This window comes from Podarcis vaucheri, assembly GCF_965113315.1.
Source record: "Podarcis vaucheri genome assembly, chromosome: 10".
NCBI lineage: Eukaryota > Metazoa > Chordata > Lepidosauria > Squamata > Lacertidae > Podarcis > Podarcis vaucheri.
In genome coordinates, this window is record NC_138748.1 from 46120059 (window position 1) to 46138220 (window position 18162).

General features: G+C 45.9%; 1 protein-coding gene across 3 annotated transcripts in view; it reads left to right on the forward strand.

Annotated features, from left to right (window-relative positions):
- Positions 1-2366: 2366 nt before the first annotated feature.
- Positions 2367-18162, forward strand: part of CARD10 (caspase recruitment domain family member 10) — a 40862-nt gene continuing 25066 nt past the window's right edge. The window contains exons 1-6 of one of the 3 annotated variants that reach the window (XM_082241411.1): positions 2367-2716; positions 3845-3989; positions 8563-8775; positions 9263-9400; positions 11140-11465; positions 16576-16758. In XM_082241411.1, the coding sequence (XP_082097537.1) occupies positions 3983-3989; positions 8563-8775; positions 9263-9400; positions 11140-11465; positions 16576-16758 (867 nt within the window). In that variant the 5' untranslated portion in view covers positions 2367-2716; positions 3845-3982. Of the gene's footprint in view, positions 2717-3844; positions 3990-8562; positions 8805-9262; positions 9401-11139; positions 11466-16575; positions 16759-18162 lie in introns of those variants that run through there. The other 2 variants (XM_082241412.1, XM_082241413.1) reach the window with 2 other exon arrangements.

The following is an 18162-nucleotide window of genomic DNA, read 5'->3' on the forward strand; positions in this document are numbered from 1 at the left end:
GAAGAAGTCAGCTATGGTCCCTGGTCTCTGGGTGCAGCCTCTCCTTGCCAGTCTGCATGGCGTTCTGCCCCACCATTCTTGCTTTTTCCAAAAACCTCCTGCAAAAGGACACAGCTCACCATAATTCTCAACACACTGATTAAACCCCAGCACCCAGGAATCTAGGGGGGTCAGGGCACCCAGAAACCTGGAGGAGTCAGGGCACCCACAAATCCATAGCAATAAGGACCTAAGAAATGTCTTGCATGATCAGTCCAAAGGTATATTCTAGACTGCTGCCATTTTACCAGTAGTGAGCCATTAGATAATGGGAAGCCCCAAAGTAGGAATTGAGCATCGTAGTCTTCTCCTGCAACTGATATTTAAGAGCATACTGCCTCTGATACTGGAAATAATGTATGATTATAGTAGCCATTCTTACTCTCTTAAAGCAATCCAGAGCATCTTGTAGTAGAGAATTCTATAGTTCTAACAACCTTTTGTACAAACAAGTAGTTCCTTTCGACTGTCCTGAATCTCCCGATATTCTGCTTAATTGGATGACTCCAGGTGTTACTATTATGAGATCTACTTTCCCTCAGCCATGCATAATTTTGTACAGCTCTTTTACTGTCCTCCTTTACTTGCCTTTTTTCTGAGATAAAGAGTCCCAAACACAGTAACCTCTCCTTGCAATTGAATTGCTCCAGCCCCTTGATCATTCTGGTTGCCCTTTTCTGCGACTTTTCAATATTCTTTTTGAGATGTGATGTCTGGAAGTGTACAAAGTATTCAAAGTGTGTTTGCATCAAAGATTGGCATAAAAGGGCATTGTGATATTGGCAGTTTTATTTATTTGACTTTATGTTTCCTAATGATCCCCAACATGGAATTTGCCTTTTTTTCACAGCAGCCGTGAACATATTGGGTTGAGCTACACATCACAACTCAAGACCCAGAGGATCCCTTTGCAATATCGCAAAGCAACTCTGGATCCTGGGCAGGTGTGACACCCACAAACACCTGGGAGTACACCTGACCTCTTGGATCACACATAACTTTATTGTAACCCAGGCAACAGCCAAGACATCAGGTTGTAACAGAGGAAGGATGAGAAAGGATGCGAGGCCACTTCATTTGAGCAACTTTTGGCTCCTGTTCTTGACTTTTCCCACCCCAGCTTGTCATTAGAAGAACATTTAACTATTGCATCTATATAAGGCAGATCTACACCATGCATTTAAAGCACACCCAACACACACTTAAAGCACATGGTTTCTCCCAAAGGAATCCTGGGAACTGTAGTTCAAGGCAGCTAGGAACTGTATCTCCATGAACGAAAAACTAAAGTTCTCAGGATTCTTATTTCCCCGGAAAGGGGGGGGGGTGTCATATGCTTTAACTATGCATTTGATGTGCACATTTGAACATATTTCTTATAACTGCCAACTTTGTGTGGACATTTGCATAGCACATACCGCTTAATATGTTTACATTAAGATGGACATATTGATGACTGCCTTTTCAATGTGAACGGATGTTTTTTTCCTGCTTTTCTCTCACCCTTATTTTTATATTTTTCCTTGGTTTTGGTTTTCTTTCTGTTTTGGCAAACTTTGTTATTATATATATAAACAAATACTAACAGCACTTGTAACTAAGACCTTGCACTTGGCTTCGCTTATTTCCTCCTCCCTTCCAACCTACTGTATTTGCCTTTCGCGTGGCGTCTTTTAAGATTGTAAGCTTCCCGGCAGATCCGTGGGCTGCTCTGAAAACATTTTTGGGCTGATGGGAGGGATAAAAAACAAAAAACCACCCCCAAATGCAACCTGCTCCTATAATCCGATGGGCCTGTTGAGCGACAAATCCCCTTGCTTGAACGCTGCCGGTGCCAAGAGGTCGCAAAAATAAAATAAAAATGAAAAATCCACAGAAAGGAATAACAACAACACGGACCTCCTCTACAGGATAATACAAGATGTGAAACATTTAGGCATTGCTACGTGATGGCTAAATGCCCCTTCGCGCCACCGGCCAAGCAGGGAGGAAGCACATGTGTTCCCTAAGAGATCTTGTGGACCGATCCCTTCGGACCCTCTTGGCTTCGGGGTCCCTCGCTCCCTTTCGCCGCCGTCCTCCCCGCCCCCCGGGCGAGCGCCTGTCTCTCCCCGGGGAATGGCATCCACACGGCGCGCATTCCTGAGCCGGCGGAGGGGCTGCTGGGACTTGTTTTGGCTCAGAGGGCGAATTCCTCCATTCAAACGCCAGTGTGCAAATCTGCCCTTGCCTGCCTATAGCCCGGCCCCCTTTCCGGCCCGGGACCAGGCTGGTGACTGGTGACTGCTCCCGCCAGGTGTGCGTGCGTGTGTGTGCAAGGGATGAGTAGTCGAGAGTATGCAGGGGCGAGAGGCGGGCCGGGTGCGGGGCTAAGACGGAAGAAGGCGCGGAGGGAGGCAAAGGGCGCGCGCGGAGCGGGGAAAGTGGACCAACTCCCCCGGCTGCTCCTTCCGGATCGGGAGTTTGTTCCTGGGGATGCCCGATTCCTTGTGGAATTAATGAGCCGCTCAGCTCAAGGTGATAGTCCTCATGGTGCACAGAGGAAGCCGGTGAATGAGTGTGCGGGGCCAGGCCTGCAGGTACACTTTGTGTGTGATACCCAGGAATGTTTCCTGAGACCCTTATTGTGAGTGTGTGTGGCTGATGGTCCCAAGCCCTACTGCAAAGTATCCTACATGTAAGTATGTAAATCGGAAATACTGTATTCGCGTTTCTTTCCTTCCTTTTCAACCCTGCCTCTTGTTTCCCTCCGTTGCCCCCCCCCCCCCGCCTGTTTCTAGATCCCTGGGAACAGAGAAATGGCTTTTGTATTTATTTTTTTGCTAACACCCCTGCATAGAGATAGTGTTATTTAAGTAATTGTGTGTGTAGTTATAGATCTACAGTGATGTGAGTGGTATTTAATTTTTGCAGTGAGGCCCAAGATTGCTTGGAATGGCACTCCCCTTGCCCTGAGAGCTTGAACTCTCCACCTTCCTCAATATCCGTGCTAGTAGTATGTGCGTGGGAAGCCACCTGTAATTGATTTTTGTGAAGGAGGAGCATGTCTGCACATGGTCAGATGTATGCTCATTTTAAATTCTCCCAGTGCTGGATCTAGGCTGCGCACATGTTGCCAGCTTAAAATACAGCTAGGTTGTTCTTTTTTTCCTCAGTTTGGATCAAAGGCAGTTTGGAATGAAAGGCATCAAAATGCCGTATGTCATAAGAAATGACAGGATACAGACAGAATAGATATGGATTGTGGCTAATGTTGTGCATATACTGTTTTTCAAAACCAGCCATGGGAGTGCACTGGATGCAAAATAAGAGGGGTGTGTGTGTGCAGAGCCTTAAATTGTGCAGCAAGTCCTATAGACCCCTGGCTTAAATGAAGATCTCTTGAATCCTGTAAACTGTTTTTGCCACCTCGGATCCCTCCAATAGCCCACGCTGAGCTGCATCTGGCCATACTGAATATTTGAGCAGTGGCATTATTTAAGGAGGCAGTGAAAAGTTAAAATCACTGTGCCACTTTCAAAACAGTTTTCTCCTCCCTTTGATCGACTCAGAGATTTGTGGTGGGCTGGCAGCATTTCTACTGTGTGTACTTTGGACACACAGGAATCCCAGGGAGAGAGATGACACACCCAGGGAGAGAGATGCGTGAGGACAGAGCAAGAGAAAAAGGGAGCGGGGAGGGGGGAGCCTGCATGTGTGGAGATGAAAAGAACCATTCTTCATGTCATTAAGAATTAGTTAATGAAACAGAAGGGAAGGACCTTGCTGTAGAAAATAACACAGGGTTTTGTTGTTCTGTTGCCAGCTGTACTTAGAATAATCCACCCTTCCCGGAAAGTGAGATGACCCACAGATGCATATCATAACTAAAAGGGAGAAATCAGAAGCAGTCGCCAAAGTTGAAGTTTTTATCCTGGGCTGGTGCTACCTGTGATTCTTCAGCATGACAGGTAAGCCAGTAGGGTCAGTGGAGGTGCAACGGGCTGCAGAGCTGATTGGCTTATTTTGAGATTGAAGTTGTTCTATATGGAAGTTGTGTATGTGTGGAGACATCCTTCCTCTCCCTTCCTCTCTTAAATATATAACCCCATAAGTCACTTGGGATTTATGGCAGAGAAGCCACTGTAGGAAATACCTGCCCTGGGGGGGAAGAGGCAAGACCTGCGACTGATGACTCAGCAGGTCATTTGTGTGTCTGAGATTGATGACTCATCCTTGGAATGGCCCTGCCCTGCTTAATCAGCCGGGATGGGGAGAAACAGAGCTACACTTATTCGCATTTAGTTCAAGGAGGGATGGGATTCCCCCCTTTTACTGTCACAGGCAAACTGTAGTTTGTCAGCTTTCTTTAGCTTCAAAGGGGAGCTTTGGTGCTCAATAGCTGCCAGCCTATTGTGCAGCTATTAATACCACAGAATGTGTGTCTAGGATCAGTCAGTGCCATCTCTTTAGCTTATCTTTATCAACCGCCAATGGGCTTATTGAGATGTTAGAACAAAGGAGTGAATGCTGACCTTAATGAATGAACGTATAAAGTTGTATTACTCAGAACATTGTTCCATAGCAAGACCCTCCTGAATCAGACCAAGAACCTTTCGGGTCCAGCATCCTATTTTCCACAGCACCTCATCTGGCGCTTAAAAGATTGCAATGGTGACAATACAGTACCTTGAATTCTTCATGGTGAATACTCAATGCTCCTGAGTGTTTGTGTGAATGCGGCCTAGAATTCTCCTCACCAGTCGCTGTTCACCCCGCCCCCCCAATCCATTATCCCTGTTTTGTCTAGATACAGTCATACCTCATGTTACTTTTGCTTCATGTTACATTTTTTTCGGTTGCATCCCATGGTGATCCTGAAGTACCAGAAAGGGTTACATCCAGGTTTCGCCGCTTGGGCATGCGCACAAGCACTAAATCGCACTTCGCGCATGCGCACAAGTGCCAAATCTCGCTGCGCACCTGCGCAGATACGGTCTTCAGGTTGCGGGCTTTTCATGTTGCGAATGGGCCTCCGGAATCGATCCCGTTCGCAACCAGAGGTACCACTGTATTTAGTAATATTGTATGCGGGGCCAGCCCTACCGTTAGGCAGAGAGAGGAGCATAGGAAGTTGCCTTTATATTGAGTTGAGTCACCTGGCTAGTGTTGTTTACACACTGACTACATGCTGCTGTCTGGGATTTCAGACAGCGAACATTCCCAGCACAAACTGGAGACACCAGAGATTGAACCTGAGGCTTTCTGCATGCAAAGCAGATGCTGTACAAAAAAAGCTATATAGTCCATCCTCTCTGAGCTCTGGCTTTCCTGCTGCCTTAGTCAGCGAAACTTGGGGTGCGTCCCCAGTCAGCAGTGGAAACCACCCAGTCTGCTTCTCCTGTGGACAGCACTGTATGTTTCACATGCTTTGCTTGGCAGCAGCGAAGACATTTCTTAACAAAATTTTCAGTAGCTCAATTCCTTGATCCTCGGAAGAAACTGTGACAATGAAAAGTGCTATAAAACCAATATTAAGTTTGCAGACAGGTCAGCTAGGCCTTTAAGTCAAACAATAAGTTGTGTAAAAGTTCCCTTTTAAGTTACTTAAGGAATTCAGCTCTGGTCATGACTTGGAGCCTACTGGGTGCCATATGTCCATTTTATTTATTTACAAAAATATTCATATACAGTGGTACCTTGGTTTACGAACTTAATCTGTTCTGGAAGTCCATTCTTAAACCGAAACCATTCTTAAACCAAGGTGCGCTTTACCTAATGAGGCCTCCCGCCACCGGTGCCCTTCTGCTGTTCGGATTCCATTCTTAGACCAAGGTAAAGTTTGCAAACCAGGACACTACTTCCAGTTTTGCGACGTTTGTAAACTGAATCCTCAGGATTGGACTGATAACACTAAAGGCTTGGTTTCTTGTTCTTGCAGACAACACTGGTGTTTGCTGAAAGAGGTTTCCGTGGGAAAGCAAACATTTGACTCTGGGGCTCTGCATTACGTATTTGTTCTAATCTTCAATTTCTTAGAAAAGGCAGGGGAAATGGAGCTCCAGGGAGCTGCAGGTCAGGTTCAGGCCTGCTGTTATGAGCAATGTTGATACTGGGCTGCTTTGGAGGCCCTGAGGTTGGGGATTTGCTCCTGTTTGATGGCGTGATGGCAGTTTTGTTCCCTGGAGAGTGCTGACTTTGCCCATGTAAAGATTGCCATTTTTAAGCTTTGGAGGGAGGGAGTGTAGGCAGTGCTTTGTGAGAAGGTGTTTTGTGTGTGTCCGTATTACCAAACAGTTGGGGATGTCTACTTGTCGTTGAGCGATCAGATTTATCAACTTGGTTCCTTTCGGGGGGGGGGGGGCTTTAAACGCTCTCACATTCCTGCTGGTTTGGCTTGCCGGTTGATGGCAACAGTGCTCTGGTTTGCCTTAAGGTGGGCAGTGCCAGAGAAGGCGAGGCTCCTGCTTCTTCAGCACAAGGTCCACTTTTGTGAATGCCAGCTGCTTGGAGTCACACCTGGGGAGGAGAGTGTTCATGCAATCAGGTCTGACATCCCATAAGCATCAGGGTGTGGCCTCTGTGAGAGCAGGATTCTGGAGCAGGTGGGCCATTGGCCCTGATCCAGCAGGGCTCTCCTTATGGTCTCAGCATGTTTTTATCTGTTACGCAGCATTATCAATACACATGATGGTTTATAGACTAAAACTGAGACACCTGCTTAAAAAAATTTCCATAAGGGTGCAGAGGAGGAAGAGCAGGGTGTCCTTTTAGTAATTCAATGTCAATGCATGGCAAAAAAGGGGAAAATATGAAATGCATCAGCACCTGAAGAGGATAAACAAGGATATGCTAATCTATTTATATCAGGCATGTCCAAAGTCCGTTTCGGGGATCTAATCCGGCCCACTGGTCTGTACCCTGTGGCAGTTTATTTCAACAACTTTGGATGGCCCTCATGCATGTTCACTTCATCAAATCTGGCCCTCTTTAAAAAAAAGTTTGGGCACCCTGATTTATATAGATACAAATTTAGTAATCATTTACTATAATTTCATGGTGTCATGTTGAGTTGGAAGGGACCGTGGGGGTTATCTAGTCCAGTCTCCTGCAATGCAGGGATCTTCTGCCGAACACGGGGCTCAAACCCACGATCTTGGGATTAAAAGTCTCATGCTCTACCGACTGAGCTATACATCTCGCCATAGTGAGGAAGATTGTGGCCAGGTGTCCTGTGTGCCTGCTTGGTCTGCCACTCAGGTGCTCCCTGTTGCTGATGGGCAATTTCAAGGTTCTGCTCTCCCTTATAATTCATTGTTTTCCCACTGGACTTGTCATCTGATCGCCCTTCAGACAGAGGATTGTCTTCTGGAAATTAGGGCAGATGGCCACCGTAGGCAAGAGTAACAAAGATGAATGGGAGCAAATGCAGTTCTTTCTGTTTAGTTCTCAGGTGTAAATGAGAACAAAAGGGTTAACCCAGCCTTCCCTCAACCTGATCCCTCCAGATGTTTTGGACACATAACACAATGGGAGTTTTTGGCCCTATGGCACCAGGTTGGAGATGGTTGCCTTCTTTGTGGGCTTTGAGAAGGGACTTGAAAGATGCTAAAGAGGAGACGTTGTAAAGGCCTTTTGGCAGGGAGATTATCTCTGTTGCTTCTGGGCGACTTCCAGACCATCAATAGTGTGTAGGAGGAAATCAGTCAGATGCTGGAAATTTAGGCTTTTGTAATTAAAGTGGTGCAACAAATCTACTTAAAAACAAATAAAAAACCCAGATGTCTTGCAATTAGGAAACTGATGAGAAAAAAACACTAAGAAGTGTGAGTTAAATGATTCCAAGGAAGTCAGGATGAATACTCACTGTGGTATAACCACCCCACAAACATTTCGGACCTCATGCTCAATAAACAGCAAGCAAGTTGGGATGAATGCTGAATAAACTGGTTTGTCTGGAGGAGCATCTGGTCACTACAGCAGCAGCAGCAGCTTTGTTGTTTCTTCCTTTGGGTTTGGTTTTGCAGTCAAATGTTGCTTGGAGGCTGTCACTATTTTCAGGTGAGATTCAGTCCACATACCAGGAAATTCAGGTTGTGTGGTTGCAGTTCCCCAAAAGGTCAGACTCCCCCCCCCCCCAGTAAGGAAGGTGATGAGTGAATGCTCTGGAAAACATGGAATATTATTCGCTTTGATGCAGCAACATTTAACCTCTGTGCTAGCAAGTAACAATGAATGCTTGGTAAATTGGCTGCCTGGAAGCACCCCAAGAACTGGTATCATGTTCAATGCCAATTCCTTCATTATCCATGCCCATACTTTTTCTATATTGCATACATAAGAGCACATCACTGCGCTCCCTGTAAGAACAACAAACAGACATGTGCTTCCATGTTGTCCTAAGGCTGGCATTCTCCATTCACCCAGGAGCGCGCTCTGAAAGGGTGGGAAATAGCCATCCTGATTGTAAGTACGGAAGACTGGCTGAAAGCTCATAAAGGGGCAACGGGTTCAAATTTAATGACCCTGTCTGTGCACCCCTAGGGCCTAAGGAGATAGTAAACGAAAGCCTCTCGGAGGCAGGAGAGGAAGAAGATGCATTGTGGGAAAAGATTGAGAGTGTCCGGCACAAATTGACCCGCTCTCTCAACCCAGCCAAACTGACTCCATACCTCCGCCAGTGCCGTGTGATTGATGAGCAGGATGAAGAGATGGTGCTGAGTCCCCACCAGTTTCCATGCAAGAGCAATCGGACAGGTGAGAGAAGTTAAGAACTCGCATGGAAGGTACAGCGCTGGGGGTGGGGGCTTGCTTTGTATAAAGCAGTCCTGGCCCAACGCCCTAATCTAGGAATGGATCCCAGACACATGTCTCTATGGTCCTGGCTTATTGCTTTTATTTATCATGGCTTCACATTGCATTTTAATATGAAAAGAGCTTTTTTCTCTTCCTTTCCTTCTCCCCCTCACTCTGCCTTACCCACGCAACAATCACTATGATTTATGCTCTTGTTGTTCCCATTTTACAAAATGGGGCTTAAGACTCACGCAGGGAGACGGAGACTGAAATGAAATTGGGCTCAAGCCTTCCAGATCCAGCAGCTTCTGCATGCTTTTGGGACAGCGGGAGAAGGTTGGAGTAGTATCTTTGGATACTTGAAGCTGCTTGGCTTTTGGTTCGGCTCGCTGCTGATCGTGTGGCACACATTTGTTCTGTTGTTATTATTTATTGTCTTCCTCCGCAGGACTCCTCATGGATATCTTGCGAAACCGAGGGAAAAGAGGCTACGAAGCATTCCTAGAATCCCTGGAGTTCTATTACCCTGAGCATTTCACCCAGCTGACGGGGAAGCAGCCAGTTCAGCGTTGCTCAATGATCCTGGGTAAGAAGTTGTGGAAGTCTCCTCCTTTGCACAGGAGGCTGACAGCTTGCTTAAGCAGGTCAGGGTCGGGTCAGTGCCTGGGAATCACATGCAGGGTGAATGGGCATGTGGTGGCCAACCTGGTGTTTCCGCTGCCTTCGCCGCCACCTCTCCCTGCCCCATCCCATTCTTGACAAGCAGCACTGGTGCCAGGAGCAGCACCCCAACTCCCACTCTGTGACGGCCGCAAAGTGTGAAGCAGAGATGTGTGTTTGTGTACTCGCAGTGGGGTGCTTCAGTTGGACTGCATCTTCCTGGCACGTGCCCAGTGTATGTTTATAAAGGAATATCTCCACATGTGGCATTGTCTGCTGCTGCAAATGCCAGCCAATGTGTGGTGAACATGTTCGTCCTGTTAATGTGTGATTTGACTGCCCTTGGTTAGAAACATAGCAAGCTGCTGGACCGTTGCTCCATTTGGCCTGGTACACAATTCATAGTGTTGGTGCTGACCTTTAAAGCCTTAAGTGGCCTTGGCCTAGTATAGCTGAAGGAGTGTCTCCACCCCAGTTGTTCAGCCTGGACACTGAGGTCCAGCTCCAAGGGCCTTCTGGCTGTTTCCTCCCTGCGAGAAGTGAGGTTGCAGGGAACCAGGCAGAGGGCCTTCTCGGTAGTGGCGCCCTCCCATCAGATGTCAAGTTAATAAACAACTATCTGACATTTAGAAGAGATCTGAAGGCAGCCCTGTTTAGGGAAGTTTTTAATGTCTAATGTTTTATTGTGCTTTTACTATTCTGTTGGGGACCACCCAAAGTGGATGCGGAAACCCAGCCGGATGGGTGGGGTATAAATCATAAATTATTATTAATTATTATTCCTAAACTTCCCTCCACCCCGTGGTCTGCTTGCAAATTGCTGAGGATCTTGGTGGACCACTTAATGATTCTCCTGCCTGTTGCAGTAGTTGTGATGTGCTGTGACAGATGCGGCATGATTTTTAATTGCATTGTTATTGCTGCTTTTATTTCATATGTTGTATTGTATTACAGTGTGAATTCCATAAATACAACATAAAATAAAAATCCATATGGATACTAAATGCACTGTGCCCGCTGTTCACATCTGCTGCTCCCCCTGTTCTTCACAGACACACCATGGGCCACCTATATGAAGCTTACGGACCACAATTTGTGAACCCCTGGTCTACTTGATTGGTAGCCAACATGACTACCAGTCAGATGTTAACTACAACTCCCAGATGTTAACTACAACTCCCATAACCTTTGGACGTTCTGGCTGGGGCCGATGGGAGTTGTAGTTCACAACCTCTGGAGACTATCAGGTTGGCCACTCTTGATCTACACCAGTGTTTCCCAGCCTTGGGTTGCCAGCTGATTTTGGACTACAACTCCCATCCTCCCTAGCTAGCAAGACCAGTGGTCATGAATGATGGGAACTGTAGTCCAAAAACAGCTGGAGACCCAGGGTTGGGAAATACTGATTTTTGGGCAGGAGGCTCATCCCAGTGCTACCTGCATATGCTGAACATTGACTCTGGGAATTTTTTTTGCAGACAAGACAGGCCCTCTGCTACTGAGCTATGGCCCTTGAGAGTCCATGGGTTATCTGCAAAGCGAGTCCTAGAGTAGACCCACTAACTAACATAGGCCCATTAATTTCAGTGGGTCTACTGTGAGTGGAAACTTGGTTGGCTGTAACCCCCATGTGCCCAGTTTGCTGAGCATCCTCTTGCTTTCCAGACGAGGAGGGCCATGAAGGCCTGACTCAGTTCCTGATCATGGAGGTAAAGAAGATGAGGGCTCAGCGGAGAGCGCAGTTGGAGAAGGAACACGGGCTCCAGGCAAAGAACCGGGCCTTGGAGGAGGAGGGCGCCCAGCTGAAGCAGCAGCTCCAGAAGCTGCAGAAGGTGCAGGAACGTTACCAGAGGTTCCAGGAGGAATGGGACTCCCACAGCATGGAGCTGCTGAAGCTGAAGGACGACAACTACATGCTGGCCATGCGCTACACCCACCTGTGCGAGGAGAAGAACGCTGCTGTTCTCCGAAGCCGGGACCTGCAGCTGGGGGTATGGAGAGCAGGGGGAAAGAGAGAGGTGGGGACTATTGGTGAATGCATGCAGGTGTTAACAGGGCAATGGAAACAGGTGTGCACACCCAAGATAAACCAAGGCTGCTTCCATGTGCCAGGAATCACTGTGTTAATGATGCACTGCCTGCCTGGATGTAGGTGCTTTGGTTTCATTGGCCCCGGCCTGCCAGCCACTCCTTTATAGGGAAATAGGGGAAAGGTGTCTGAAGGCAGGCCAGCGAGTTGCTTGACTGTTGTCTCATGTTTGAAGGTTTAAAAAAGTTTCCCCAGAGTAGTGCTCGAGGAAATTATGCAAAGGAATGCAGTGATTTGGAATGAATGCCACCACCAATGGATTCCAAGAAACACAGGAGTGTATATGCAGTGGTACCTCAGGTTACAGACGCTTCAGGTTACAGAAGCTTCAGGTTACAGACTCTGCTAACCCAGAAATAGTACCTCAGGTTAAGAACTTTGCTTCAGGCTGAGAACAGAAATGGTGGTGCGGTGGCAGTGGGAGGCCCTATTAGCTAAAGTGGTACCTCAGGTTAAGAACAGTTTCAGGTTAAGAACGGACCTCCAGAACGAATCAAGTTCTTAAACCAAGGTACCACTGTACCAGGAAAGGGAACGCCTTATATTTTCCAAATGTCACTATGTTATGGGTGTGTGAACTTTTGTTGTGCAATCAGTTTTGGAGGACTGGTGTCATAAGAGAATATCCAGGCTGCTGTTTTTGCATGAAGGCCAGAGCGTGCATATACTTTAGGAAAAGCTCCAGGTACAAATAAAAGGTTCTGAATTATAGAGAAGTAGCTGTGTTCTCCGGCAAGTCTCATAACACGATAATTCTTAAGCTGAGGTTTACTGGGGTAGGGAGCGGTCTTATACCCAGTCAGATTATTTGTCAGTCTTGGACATTTTTGGAATGTAGCCCCTGTTTGCCCTACTCTGAGTAGACCCATTGACGTTGCTAAACAGGACTAACTCACTGATTTCTATAGATTTACCTTGAGTATAACTGAGTTGGAAACAACCCATTGTGTCTGGCAGCAGCTCTCCAGGCCAAGGGTCTATCACAGGCATAGGCAAACTCGGCCCTCCGGATGTTTTGGGACTACAGTTCCCATCATCCCTGACCACTGGTCCTGTTAGCTAGGGATCATGGGAGTTGTAGTCTCAAAACATCTGGAGGGCCAAATTTGCCTATGCCTGGTCTATCACCTCACCTGATCTTTTGAACTGGAGACACCTGGGATTGAACCTGCTTCCTTCTGCATGCAAGGCATATGTCTTACCAGGTATAGCATTTCCTGACGTTCCAAATATTCCCAGCCAGCTTTTTCTCACCTTCCAAGTCCCTCCTTGGGAGTTTTGTATTCTCTTGGGCTCCTCTCAAAGCTCTCTCTCCCCCTTCAGTTAATCTAGGCATATGTATACACCTGTTTGCTTGCTGTCTTGTGGTTTCTCTTGTGTTTGTATCCCTCCCCTCTTGTCCTCCCCTTCCTTTTATTATCTCTCCCACTTGTCCCCCTGTACGGCACGGCCACTGTGGAGTAAGCAACTGTCTGCTATTTTGCTCCGTAAAGCCCTATGCATATTGATGATGCCGTAAAAATGATTGATGGCGGCAGTCCTCGCCTTCCTTGGTTAGATCTGAGCCCTGTAGTTACTTTCACATTTGCTCCAGGAAGGCATTAATACGCAGACCATGGCTAAGGCACTTCTTAATCTTCTCTTTAATGAACTGAAAAGGGGCTTCGTTTGTGTTTATAGCAGAGCATCTTTTCATGTAGGATGCAAGTATCAGAAAGTGAGGGGCTGCCTCTAGGGTACGTTCGTGTATGTCTGCCTTCACTTATTCGCAATGGAAGATGTATATAACATGTCATTCTTCTTGTAGATTATTTTTATTATTTCCACATTTCCCACTCTGTCCCTAAAGGTTCAGGATAGGATGCCAACAGCAATTAAAATTACAATATTTGACATTTTTTATAGTGGATCACAGTATTCAAAATGCTTCATGTAAAATAATAAATTATTGTTATTGGGAACCAGGCAGAGGGCCTTCTTGGTAGTGGCGCCCACCCTATGGAATGCCCTCCCATCAGATGTCAAAGAAATAAACAACTATCTCATGTTTAGAAGACATCTGAAGGCAGCCCTGTTTAGGGAAGTTTTTAATGACTGATGTTTTAATGTATTTCAATCTTTTATTGGAAGCCGTCCAGAGTGGCTGGGGAAACCCAGCCAGATGGGCATGGCATAAATAATAAATTTATTATTAATTAATTATTATTATTATTATATCAGTAATTCCCTTAAAACTTCCCAGTTGGGTAAGGTTGGTTTTATCAAATATACCATGGGTAGGGAACTGGATCAGATTGGCAGGTTGGACCCAGAATTCCTTCACCTTCCAAGGGCCACTTTGGCAGCTGGGCAGGGCTACTCACCTGTCAATCAGCTGACATGATATGATGTCAGGTGTTCCAGCTTTAAACCTGTAGCTTTGAAGAAGATTCTTTCTTTGCAGCCTCTTTAATTCAAGCTGCATCTGAAAAGAGCCATCCTTTGTAGCCGTGTCTTGACTTCAAGCTGTGGCTGCAAAGGAAAACCGCTGTAAGTGCACTCCTGATTCTATGTTTCTAGCTGTAATTCAGTACCTTTTGAATGGGGTGTGGTGACCAAAAAAGGTGCCAGTATTAAAAAGCTCTGAAATCTACCGGCAGTTGCCTGAGCTGCATCAGTGGTTGTCAAATGCTGGCTGCCTGGTGGGAAATAAAGAAAACCAGGTGGATGGGGGGAACAGAATGAAGTGTTGAACCCTGAAGAAGAAGCATTTTTGCACTGCAACATTTTATTGCAAGTCCCACTAGTCACCCCCATTTTACAGAAGCGGAGGCTGAGGCTGAAGAGAGGAATTTGCCCCAGGCCCTCTGCTGAGCTCATGGCAGAGTCAGGATATGAGCCTAGCAAAACCAACCCAGATCTGCAATATCAGTATGGAGCAGCAATTAAAGAAAGCCTCATGCTTATTTGCTGTTGCTAAAACCTGTGTTCATGTGAAATGGTTTAGTGTGCGTGTGTGTGCTCACGAGAGAGATAAAAACTTCTTTATTTGCCCTTCTTGTGATTTATGGGGCAGAACGTTGATCTTTTCCACGTTTGTTTTAATCAGATAAAGAGTTTGGTGTACTGTGGTTTAAGCATAGTAGGTTTCGTGTGTGCTTGTGTGTTGTTATGCATGCAAGGCAAGTTTAGGATTCCCCCCCCCCTTGTTGCTTAGTATGTAGATGTGTCATCTGCTTGTTTTTGTGCTCCCAATCACTTCCCAGCTGATGACTCATCAGGAAATTTGTAGGTACTCCAGGTGAGATAAAAACATGAATGGACCTTTAATTGACCTTGTAAGGCCACTAAGGAGATGCTGGTTAGAAAGTGGTTGGAAGCTTAAACGGTTGGGTGATAAACCCACATCCTAAGGAGTCTTATCATTCCAAATACCTGAAGGAGTTTATAGGGCTGCAGCTTGGTCACCTGGCTTTCACCTTGAGCAACTGACATACCTCTTTCCTCTCTCCGAGACAGGAGAGTTTCACTATGAGCTAATCTGTTCTGATCTGATTTTACTTATCTGGAATAATTTCTTATCTGGAATAATAATAGTCTTCTGGTTCTTGGGATTCTTGCCACAGAGCTCTTACTCACTGTTGCCCTGCGGTATCGTCTTCATCTTCATTCCTGGGTTTACCTAAACTGCTCCTCCCTGTTTACCTGTATCCTGTACTCCTTCCTGTTTATCTTGCACCACAACTGCACTTTCTGTCACTGCACTATGCAAAACAATGTGGAATGTGGGTCTAGTGCAGAGATAGCCAAAGGGGTCGTCCTCCAGTTGTCAAACTACAACTACGGTCAACCCAGCCAACTTGGAAAAATGGTCATGGATGGTGGGAGTTGTAGTTCAGCAACAACTGCCACACTGACTGCCCCATGCCGAGAGAGAGAGAGAGAATAACCTGATTGATCCTGCCTAAGTTGGAGTATTTCTGTTTTCATATTAATTTCATTTACAAAGGAGCAACCCCCCTCCCGGTTTTGCAATCCTGTTTTCCAAACAATATGACATATGTCATAAAATTTATCTACCACTTTCTTGTTAAAAAAAACCTCAAAGCAGTTTACAAAAGATAAAATCAAGAAAAAATTGCAAACCTACTTTGTCAGATCAACCCTGGTCGTCTGCTTTGCATCTGAGGCTGTCCAGGCATCTGGCAAGACTCTACTCCTCCCCCAGTTTGGGAAAAGGGAAAGGCAGAGCCATTGAACATGAAAAGAAGGCCGGGGGTTGGGAACGAGGAGAAGGCCATCCTTATAGGACCCTGATGTTTACTCCAGTAGAATGGCCCAAGGCTATTAGGAATAGCTGATCAGTCCCAATTTCTATCTAATTCTTGTTACAGATGGGTAGCCGTGTTGGTCTGCCATAGTCAAAATAAAAAAATTCCTTCCTGTAGCACCTTAAAGACCAACTAAGTTAGTTCTTGGTATAAGCTTTCGTGTGCATGCACACTTCTTCAGTGTGTATCTGAAGAAGTGTGCATGCACACGAAAGCTTATACCAAGAACTAACTTAGTTGGTCTTTAAGGTGCTACAGGAAGGAATTTTTTTATTTTATCTAATTCTTGGCATTCTTCTTAATCAGAGATATTGAGTGCCTGTCCTAAAAAGAGAAGTGGATGTTTTGGCATCCTTCCCTTTTGATCTGGAAGTTCTGATCCCGATCCCCAGAATCGTAGGATGGGTTATGGGGAGAGAAGCTCACTTTGCTCAGATTCATTCATGCTTAGTTCATCCCCTTGTCTTTATTATCACTTGATAGGTTTGAGGGTTTTAGACTGCGGCTTTATAATTTGTAATTACATCGTTTTATGTTTTCAAAGTGTTGTGAACCACTTTGAAGAAGTTAATCCTTCAAAGGCAGCTTGCCAATCAATCAATCAATCAATCAAATCAGAAAAGAAAAGAAAAGAAAAGAAAAGAAAAGAAAAGAAAAGAAAAGGGGATTGAGCGGCTGTGGCCTTTGTTTCCTATATTTCAGGTAGACCAGATGAAATGCAAGGTCAGCAGCCTGGAAGAAGAATGCGCCCTACTTAGGAAGCAGGCATTGACAGCTCCCCAGAGAGAAGTGGAGGATCGTGGCCTTGCTGACACTATTTGTGAGTTGCGAGCAGAGAACCAGAGACTGATAGCTTCGCTTCAGGAGCTGCAGAGCAGGCTGCAGGTACTTGCTGAAAATGTTTAATGCTAACCTGTGGAGGGGCTGTACTGAATTGCATCTAATGTCTCTCCACTGAAACTTGAGCTTCTCCTGGATGGTAAGAGCCAGCCTCTGCGTGCAGGAAGTTCTTCTCGGTCCAGCAATGCCTTCTCCAGTCTGACGGGGATACCTCAAAGGCAGAGCATATGGTTTGAATGTGGAAGGTCCCAGGAAAATTAAAATACGCAGCCCTGCTGGATCATCTAGTTCTCCCAGTGGCCAACCAGATGCCTGCAAGAAGCCTCCCAGCAGGACCTGAGGGCAACCTGAAGAACAAAAGGGCCTGGGACAGTTGGTATAGTTCAGGATGGGCAAAAACAGTTGCTGGACTACAGCTCCCATCATCCCTGACCTTTGGCCATGTTGGCTGTGGCTGATGGGAGCTGGAGTCTTAACAACACCTGGAGGTGGTGCAGAAGGTATATGTTTGTGGGATGCAGGCTGTTGGGCAGTCTGGTTCCAGACACCTGCCCATCACAGTGCTTTAGCCTCATCTCTGTTGCCTCTACCTCTCTCTGCTATCTAGCTAGATGTTTGATTTTACGTGTGGCCCTCCAACAAGCGAAGGGTTGGACACCAGCAAGGCTGCCCTATTCTCATGCTGCGGTCCTTGCTTTTTGTGAACCTTTTGTTTCCCCTGCCCCAAATAAACTTTCACCTTTGTTTTCAAGCTCCCTAATTTCACCTTGTTTGCTGATCAAACCGCCACAATTCTGGTCGAATGAAAATGGTGAACGACAAATCTCCTGCAGCAAGGCTGGTCCTGACGCTGACCCAGGCGACCACAATGCTTCTCATGGAGAGATCACAGCTCTAGCACTAGTAAAATGCTAAGAGGAATAAAATCTATTTAAAAGAAGGGCGTCTAGTGTTGGCTTAGAGATGTAGGTAGAATACCAATGGGTGGTTTCAACAGCTGTGACTGTTTAGGAGATGAAAGCTGCCTGTTGATATCTGGGTTACAAAATCTTAACCCACGGATAGTATGTGAACACATTATTTTACCGTTTCCCCCTGTTTTGTTTAAAAAAAGGTATCCTGCATCACAGACCTCTTATCTCTCCACCCTAAATGCTGTTTGTACGACTTTATATCACGATACACAGCTTATTTGCAAAACCTGGAGAAAAATGTTTAAAATACATTTTCAGTTTGAGATTATTTCCAACCCCCCAGCCCCCAAAGAAGAAAGGTTTAACCAGGAGAGGACATAATTTAACTTGGGGATGTAAAAATAAATTGATTGGTGAGGAGGCAGCATCTGGATAGAATCAGTTCGTTATATAAATCTATTACATGCTCAGCAAAATGTTGATATTGCCATTTAAAACTGTGTAATTTAAACTTGGAGTACTTTAGGAACAGGGA